General features: G+C 44.6%; 1 protein-coding gene across 2 annotated transcripts; it reads right to left on the bottom strand.

Annotated features, from left to right (window-relative positions):
* Positions 1-152: 152 nt before the first annotated feature.
* On the bottom strand, positions 153-7,121 carry LOC102089017 (immunoglobulin superfamily member 1-like). 2 transcript variants are annotated; one of them, XM_065077219.1, is made up of 7 exons: positions 6,999-7,121; positions 6,492-6,527; positions 5,743-6,045; positions 3,996-4,298; positions 2,285-2,362; positions 1,207-1,308; positions 153-1,133 (listed from the first exon to the last, which is right to left on the bottom strand). In XM_065077219.1, exons 1-7 carry the CDS (start codon positions 7,027-7,029, stop codon positions 1,057-1,059), a joined length of 930 nt encoding a protein of 309 aa, XP_064933291.1. In that variant the 5' UTR covers positions 7,030-7,121; the 3' UTR covers positions 153-1,056. The 2 variants fall into 2 exon arrangements, with proteins under 2 accessions (XP_064933291.1, XP_064933293.1); XM_065077221.1 differs by having other exon boundaries at positions 2,051-2,362; positions 6,999-7,120.
* Between the last annotated feature and the right edge of the window lie 2,043 nt (positions 7,122-9,164).

The raw sequence follows: 9,164 nt of genomic DNA, 5'->3' as shown, positions 1-9,164 counted from the left end.
GGCTGCTTCTCCGCCACCCACCGAGGCTCTGAGGACACGCTTTGCAAAAAGATGGGGAGCTCCTTAGTGTTTTACTGAGTTGCCTGTTTCACCCTTATAAGCAAATTCCCTTCCACTGGGTAATGAATTACCAGATCCAGACAGAGGAAGTCTCTCATCATTCTCCTCCTCTGAGGTAACTCAAATTCTTTTTTAAACTAGCGTGTTTTACAAACTGGAAGCACAGGATACAAGAACAGTGGTTAAGAATCTCCTCCAAGTAGTACTCAAGTGAATGGAAACTTAATATAGGTCAGATTACTATGCCAAATTGCAGCTGTTCAAATTGGGTAGCTGACTTTCAGCTCTTCTAAATGTCTTCTTGGATGTAAGTATCGCTAAGCTGCTAAACCCATGTGTGTCTATTACATCATGTTTAAGGATAGGGAGGGAATGAGGGGACCAATCAGAATGAAGGACTGAAGAGACAAATCGCAATGAGGGAAGGACCTGAGTGACCAATCAGAGGCAAGCAAGCCTAGCTCAGGCCAATCAGAAGGAAGGATCTGAGGTGACCAATGGCAAGGAGAGATTGAGGGGTCCAATCACAAGTGAGGACTGAGGGGACCAATCCCAGTGAGGGCCTGAGGTGACCAATCAGAAGAAAAGATTGAGGGGACCAATCACAAGCAAGGACTCAGGGGACCAATTAAAACTGGGGGAGGAGCTGAGGTGACCAATCTGAAGGAAGGATTGTGACAGCCAAACACGAGGGAGGAGCCAATGTGACCAATTACAGTCTGGCAAGCCCAGCGCCGACCAATCACAAGAGAAGGCCTGAGGTGACCAAACAAAATGAGGAAGGAGCTGAGGGGAGCAGTCAGAAGGAAGGACTGGGGGCCAATCAAAAAGGACGAGCTGAGGGGACCAGTCACAATGAGGGAGATGCTGAGAGGACCAATCACAAGGCAGAACATGAGGTGACCAATTGCAATGAGGGACTAAGGTGACCAATCAGAAGGGAGGACCGAGGGGACCAAACCCAGCCAGCCCGCCCAGGTGGGCATGGCCAGTTGGTCACGTGTTGCCCACGTCGGCCAATGAGAAGCCGCCGCTGTCGTCTTTATTCCGGAATCCCTTCCAGGAGACGCCACCTGCCCAATAAACAACAAAGGGTGTGTGGCCAAAGCATCATGTGGCCTCCCCTGGCCCCACCCCCTTCCTCACCTCTCCGCCTCCTCCACAGCCAAACGACCAATGGGAGCAACAGGAGCAGCATGGCCACGCCCCCTGCACAGCCAGCAAACAATGGGACGAGCGAGAACTGGGCTGGGTGGGAATGGAAAGCACCAATGAGGGGGCAGCCAAAAAACCACCCATTTTCCCGCCATTTTCACCACCGAACAATGAGGTTTCACGAGGGTGAAACTCGGGGTCGTGAGAGGGTGAAAACTGGGGGAAAAAAATTAAATTAATTGTTGCAAGATGGTGAAATTTGTGATCAGGAGAAGGTAAAAATTGGGATAAAATTAAATTAATCATCATGAGAAGGTGAAATTCATCATGAGAGGATAAAATTCATTATTGTGAGGATACAAAATTTGGGAGATAATTGAATTACTCATAATGAAAAGCTGAAATCAATCACAAGAAATTGAAATTCATCATTGTGAGAAGATGAAATTTGGTAGAAAACTAAATTAATTGTCACAAGAAAGTGAAATTTCTAATGAGAAAAGGAAATTCATGGTCATGAGAGGGTGAAAATTGGGAAAAAATCAAATTAATTGTCAAGAGAAGAAGAAATTCGTCATCGTGAGAGGATGAAATTTGAGAGAAAATTAAATTAATGGTCATGAGAAGGTGAAATTTGTCGTAGTGAAGAGACATAATTTGAGAGAAAATTAAATTAAGTATCATTAGAAGATAAAAATTATCATGAGAAGATTAAATTTGTGGTTGTGAGAAGGGTGAAACTTGGCAGAAAACCAAATTAATGGTCAGGAGAAGATAAAAATCCCCTCAAAAAGCTGAAATTTCCCCCCACTTTGAGCCCCGAGGACAGAGGTACCGCTGACGATGATGTCGGCCATGTTGCTGGGTGGCCCCTCCACCCACGTCCCGCCCATGTTTTCCTCCACGGTGCAGCTGAAGTTCCCGCTGAACCCCAGAGGGGTGTGGGGGATGTAGAAATGGGAGGAATTCCCCCAATTTTCTGCCACGGAACCTTCCAGGCCTGGCGCCATCTTGGCCCCATTGCGATAGAAGTGGAAGCTCATGGTGAAGGCGGCTCTGGAGGACTCACACGTCAGGCGCAGGGGGGCGTCCTGGGGAACCACAAGAGTCGGGGGATCCACAGACAGGTGGGGAGCGGCTGCTGCCTCTGCCGGCAAAAATTGACACAAAGACCAGCGTAAAAATGTCATATTTAGGCAAAGAGTGAAGACAAGTTGGGTTGAGTATAAGAGGAGGCCAAGGGTTGGCTCTGAACGCCAAGGTGAAGGGGTTGCTGAGGCCTAAGTGGGATTTTGGCCCCAAAATGGTGGATTTATTTGCCAAAATGGTGGATTTTCACCTCAAAATTGTGGATTTAGTCCCCAAAATGGTGGATTTTGTCCTAAAAATGGTGGGTTTGTCGCCCACATGATGCATATTGGCCCCAAAATGGTGGATTTAGTCTACAAAATGGAGGATTTTGTCCCCCAAATTGTGGAATTGATCCCCAAAATGGTGGCTTTTGTCTCCGAAATGGTGGATTAGTCCCCCAAAATCGCACATTTTGTCCCCAATATGGTGGATTTCTTTTACCTAAAATGGTGGATTTTGTCCCCCAGATTTTGGATTTAGTCCCCAAACCGGCATATTACATTTCCAAAATGGAGGATTTTGTTCCCCAAAGTGGCGAACTTTGCCACCAAAATAGTGGATTGTGTCCCCACGACAGTGGATTTTGACCCCAAATGGTGGATTTGTCCCGAAGGCGGCTCTGGAGGCCTCACATGTCAGGCCCAAGGGGGCGTCCTGGGGCACCGTGCACGACAGGGGATCCATGGACAGGTGGGGAGTGACCGCTGCCTCTGCCGGCAAAAATTGACACAAAAAGCAGCATAAAAATGTCAAATTGGGGCAAAGAGTGAAGACAAGTTGGGCTGAGTATAAGAGGCGGCGAAGGATTCATTGTGAAGGCCGAGGCAAAGGGGTTGCTGATGCCCAAGTGGGATTTTGGCCTCAAAATGGTGGATTTATTTGCCAAAATGGCAGATTTTAACCTCAAAATTGTGCATTTGATCCCCCAAATGGTGGATTTCGTCATCAAAATTGAGGATTTGCCACCCACAAGCGTGGATTTTGTCTACAAAATGGTGAATTTTGTCTCCAGAATGGTGGATTAGTCCCCATGGATTTTGACCTCAAAATGGTGGATATGCCCCCAAATGGTAGATATTTGCCCCAAAATGGTGGATCTCGTCCACAAAATGGTGGATTTTGACCTCAAAATGGTCGATTTAGTCCTCCAAACGTTGGATTTTGTTCCCCAAAATGGTGGATTTGTCCCCAAAATGGCAGATTTTGTACCTCAAAATGGTGGATTTTGTCTCCAGAATGGTGGATTAGTCCCCCAAATGCTGGATATTGTCCTCAAAATGGAGGATTTTCTTTCCAAAAAGTTGGATTTTGTCCCCAAATTTCTGGATTTTGTCCCCCAAATGGTGATTTTGTCCTGAAAATGTTGACTGTTGTCCTGAAAATCGTGGGTTTTGTCCCCCAGATTTTGGATTTGTCCTGAAGATGTTGGATTTTTGTCTCCAAAGTGGTAGATTTTGTCCTGAAAATGGCAGATTTTTTTCTTCAACATGGAGGATTTTGTACCCCAAATGTTGGATTTTGTCCAGAAAATGGTGGATTTTTCCCCCAAAATGGTGAATTTCCACCCCTCCACCCCCCCCAAATGGTGGATTTTCCCCAGGAAATGGCGGATTTTGTTCCCAAAATGGCAGATTTATCCTACTTTTTACCTGTAATGAGCAGCAGGCGGGTCTGGCTGGGATAGGATGGGACCCACCGGCCCTCGGTCTCCTCCTCGTACCCGCAGGTGACATTGCCCGAGAGGCCCATCCCAGCAGCGGCCACTTTCAGCTGTGCCTCAGTTTCCCCTGATGTCAACTGGGTCCCCTCGGTGACCTCAACCTCGTCCTTGTAGAAGTGGAACCGCCGCGGCGCCTCCCCTGCCGGGGCATGGCAGAGAAAGATGAGCGGTCGACCTTCCATGGTGACCCCGCCCGCAGGGGTCAAGGTCAAAGTCGGCGGAGGCGGGAGGTCTGAAATTGTGAAAAAAACACCTTAAAAAGGTTTTTTTAAAAAAGATTTTTAACTTTTTTTTTTTTTCCAATGTGATAATCTCAAATTTTGAAGTGAAAATTTCAAATTCTGAGGAGTAAACATCAAATCTGAGGTGAAAATATAAAATTTTGAGGAGAACCCCTGCAAATTTCAGGTGAAAATGTCCAGTTTTGAGGAGAAAATCTCCAATTTTGAGGAGAAAATCCCCACTTTTGAGGTGAACACATACATATTTGAGGTGGCAACCTCTGATTTTGAGGTGAAAACCCTCCACTTTTGAGGTGAACACTCAAATCTGAGGTGTAAACCTGAAATTCTGAGGTGAAAACTTCCAATTTTGAAGTGAAAATCTCCAATTTGAGGTGAAACCCTTCAATGTTGAGGTGAAAATCTCCAAATTTGAGTTGAAAATCTCAAAGTCTGAGGTGATTTTGATGTGAAAACCTCCAATTTTGCAGAAAATATCTCAAATGTTGTGAAAATCTAAAATTTTGAGGTGAAAATCTCAGATTTGGAAGTGAAAACATAAAATCTGAGGTTAAAAGCTCCAATTTTGAGGAGAATTTATCCAATTGTGAGGTGGAAGCCTCCAATTTTAAGGAGAAAGTCTCAATTTTTGAGGTGAACACCTCCAATTTTGACCTTCCATGGTGACATGGGGCCTCAAGGTCAAGGTCGGTGGAGGTGGGAGGTCTGAAATGGTTAAAAAATAAACAAAAACCTCCATTTTTGATTAAATTTGGGGAATTTGACTTCACAGAGGCAAAAATTTAAAGTGAAGATGTCAAAATTTTTGGTGAAAATCTCAGATTTTGAGCAGAAAACCTCCGAATTTGAGGTGAAAAGTCCAGTTTTGAGGTGAAAAGCTCCAATTTTGAGATGAAAGTGTTCAATTTTGAGGTGAAAATCTCCACATTTGAGGTGAAATCCTCCAATTTTGAAGTGAAAATCTCCAATATTCAAGTGAAAGTCTCAAATTTTGAAGTGAAAACCTCAATTTTTGAGATTAAAATATCCAGCTTTGATGTGAGCACCTCCTATTTTGAGATGAAAATCTCAAATTTTTAGGTCAAAACCTCCAATTTTTAGGTGTAAATCACCAATTTTGAGGTGAAAATCTCGAGTTTTTCAGGTGACAACCTCCAATTTTGAGGTGAAACCCCTCAGTTTTGCGATGGAAATCTCCAATTTTGAGGTGAAAGTCTCCAGCTTTTATGTGAAAACCTCCAATTTTGAGTTGAAAACCTCAAACTTTGAGAAGAAAATATCTGATTTTGAGGTAAAACCCTTTGATTTGGATGTGAAAGCCTCCAAATTTTGCACCTCTCCAGTTTTGAGGTGAAAACCTCCAATTTTGAGCTGAAACCCTCCAAATTTGGCCCTTGTCGTGAGCCGACTCGTGATGAACATCACCCTGCCCACCTCTGACGCTGATGACGATGGGTTTGCTCTCCCGCGAGCGCAGGTAATGCCGGGTTGGGGTGAGGACACTGTAGGTGCAGGTGTGGGCGCCACTGTCCCGTGGCCCCGTGATGGTGAACGTGTAGACATAGCTCTTTGTCCTCACCCGTGCGTCCACCGCCCACCCACTGGTCCCCAAGAAGTGAAACCCCTGGATCTTCTCCTTGGTGGCCGGCGGGGCAGAGCAGCAGAGGGAGATGGTGTCACCCACGATGTATTCAAGCTTCTCTGGCGTCACTGTGATGGTGGGAGGAGGAGGAGGGTCTAGGGAGGGAGAAGATGGAGGAGGAACCACTTGGTAGTCCTCAAAATGTCTATTTTTGAGGGTTAGAGGAGGTAAAGGATGAGGAGAAACCACACAGTTTGCCTAAAAATCAACATTTTGGTGTTTGGAGGAGATGAGGCAAGAAGAGAAACCACCCCCCAAACCACTCCCCAAAATGTCAATTTTTGGTGGTTGGAGGAGATAAAGAATTACCAGATTGAGGAGAAACCACCCAATTTGTCTAAAAATCAATATTTTGGTGGCTGGAGGAGATGAGGCAGGAGCAGGTGGGACCTCAATGGGTTTGGGGTAAAAAACAGTGAATTTGGGGGCTGGGGGTGGGGGGAGGGGGAAGGGGGGGGGCGGGGCGGGGCGGGGCGGGGCAGGTGTTCACGTGACTCAGCAGGGAGGTGGAAACAGGTCGTTTTCCCCCAAAATTCATTACCTGTGGGTGACGCCGGCGGGAGGAGCTGGAGAGAGGCTGGAGGAGAGAAAAATGAGTGAAAAATGGGAGAAAAAGGGGAAAAAAAGGAAAAAGGGAAAAAGAAAACAGGGAAAATAGTGAAGAAATTGGGAAATAGACAAGAAATAGGTAAAAAGATCAAAGAAATGGAGGAAAAAGGCAAAGAAATAGGGAAAGAAGTGAAGAAATTGGAAAAATAATGAAGAAATTGAGGGAATAGTGAAGAAATGGGGGAAAATAGTGAGGAAATGGGGGAAAATAGTGAGGAAATGGGGGAAATAGCCAAGAAATGGGGGGAATTTGTGAAGAAATAAGGAAAAATAGTGAAATATTTTTTGGGAAAAAGTGAATATTTGGGGGAAAAAGCACCAAAAAAAGGGAAGAACTGGCACAATTGTGGTGGCAAGAGGGAGGAGGCCCCAAAATGGTTGGAAAAACCCCCAGGATTTGGAAAAAATAGTGTTTTGGAGGAAGATATGGAATACTCACCGAGCAGGGGCACGAGGAGCAGGGTCCCCATAGTCCTGTCAGCACGAAAGTGATGGAATAAAGGGGAAAACGCCCCAAAAAAACCCGGCTGGGATTGCGACACAGTTGCTGATGTCACCAGAGCGGGGATGTCTCGTGGTTTTTGACTTCTCCACGGTGGCTTTGGGCCAAAGAACGGTTTTTTTTTTTAGGAAGAAAAACATGGTGAATTGCAGGAAAACGGCCCTGAAATCAGAGGAAAAAGTCCCCAAATCGGGGCAAAAAAGGGCCCTGAATTTGGGTGAAATCACCTGAATTTGGCCAATTCCTAACTTAAGCCAACCTGTAGGAGACGATGCCTTTTGATGGGACATTTGGGGGTTTTTAACCTGATTTTTAGGGAAAACCCCCAAATTTTGGGCCTGTTCTCCTATCTGGGGAGAAAAAAAGGCAAAGATGGCAACTGTGAAGCTTCGAAACGGGGTTAAAAACCTCATTTTTGGTTGTTTTGAGGTCACAACAGTGGTTTCATCACATTTCGGAGGATTTTTGGGTTCGAAAATAACAGTAAAAAACCCCAAAGTTAGGAGTTTTACTTCCTGATTCCGAGGAACCTCAAGGGCTGAACTTCCTCATTTTCGGCAAAATCGTGGCTCATTTTTAGCAAGTTTTCTTTTTTCCTTCAGAAAATCCATTTTAAGGGACAAAAATATTCATTTTGAGGGTCCAAATATTCATTTTGAGGGTCAAAATACTGATTTTTTTAGGGGCCAAAGCCTCATTTTTGGGCCAAGAATTCCATTTTAAGGGCCTAAATTTTCACTTTGAGGGCAAAACCCTGATTTTTTTTTAGGGCAAAAAGCCTTATTTTGGGCCCAAACCTCCGTTTTAGCAGTCTAGATGCTCATTTTCAGGTTCAAAATACCGTGTTTTTTTAGGGCCCAAAGGCTCATTTTTAGAACCAAACTCCTAATTTAGGACCCACACTTCATTATTTAGGGTCTGAAACCTCATTTTGGGAGCGCCACTATTTTAAGGTCAAAATCCACCATTCTGGGGCCAAAATCAGCAATTTTGGGGAACAAAATCCTCCATTCTGATGGCAAAATCCACTATTTTGGGGATAAAATCCACCATTTTAGTGATAAAACCCAGCACTTTGGGGACAAAATCCACCATTTTGGGGACAAAATCCACCAATTTGGAGACAATATGCAACATTTGGGGGACAAAATTCACCATTTTGGTGCCAAAACCTACATTTTTGAGGTAAAAAATCCTCCATTTTGGTGCCAAAATCCACCATTTTCAGGAAAAAATCCACTATTTCGTGGACTAAATCCACCAATTTGTCACCAAAATCCACCATTTTGGGGAAAAGAATCCTCCATTTTGATGACAAAATCCACCATTTTGAGGATCAAATCCACCATTTTGGGGACTAATTCCACCATTTTGGTGACAAAACCCACCACTTTGGGGACAAAATCCACCAATTTTGAGACAATATGCAACATTGGGGGGACAAAATTCACCATTTTGGTGCCAAAACCTACCATTTTGAGGTAAAAAATCCTCCATTTTGGTGCCAAAATCCACCATTTTCAGGATAAAATCCACCATTTTAGGGTCAATGTCCACCATTTTGAGGGACAAAAAAATCCACTATTTTGGCAGCTAAATCTACCATTTTGGGGACTAAATCCACCAGTTTGATCACAAAATCCACCATTTTGGGGACAATATCCAACATATGGGGGACAAAATCCTCCATTTTAGCACCAAAATCCGCTATATTAAGGTCAAAATCCATCATTTTGGGGACCAAATCCACCATTTTGGGGCCAAAATCCTCTATTTGTGGGCCAATATCCATGATTTTGGTGCCAAAATCCACGATTTCCTGAACAACCTCCACCATTTTGGGGACAAAATCTACCATATTTGGACAAAATCCAACAGTTTCAGGACAGAATTCACCACTTTGAGGACAATATCCACCATTTGGGGGGCAAAATCCAGCATTCTGGGGACAGTACACAACATTTGGGGGGCAAAATCCACCATTTTGTGGCTGCCTTCGCCATGACCTTCCACTTCTACCGCAATGGGGCCAAGATGGCGCCAGGCCCAGAAGGTTCCGTGGCAGAAAATAGGGGTAATTCCTCCCATTTCTACATCCCCCAC

Source organism: Columba livia, chromosome 11 (assembly GCF_036013475.1).
Source record: "Columba livia isolate bColLiv1 breed racing homer chromosome 11, bColLiv1.pat.W.v2, whole genome shotgun sequence".
Taxonomy (NCBI): domain Eukaryota; kingdom Metazoa; phylum Chordata; class Aves; order Columbiformes; family Columbidae; genus Columba; species Columba livia.
Note: the sequence above shows the minus strand (reverse complement) of the source record. Positions and strands in the feature narration are given on the sequence as shown.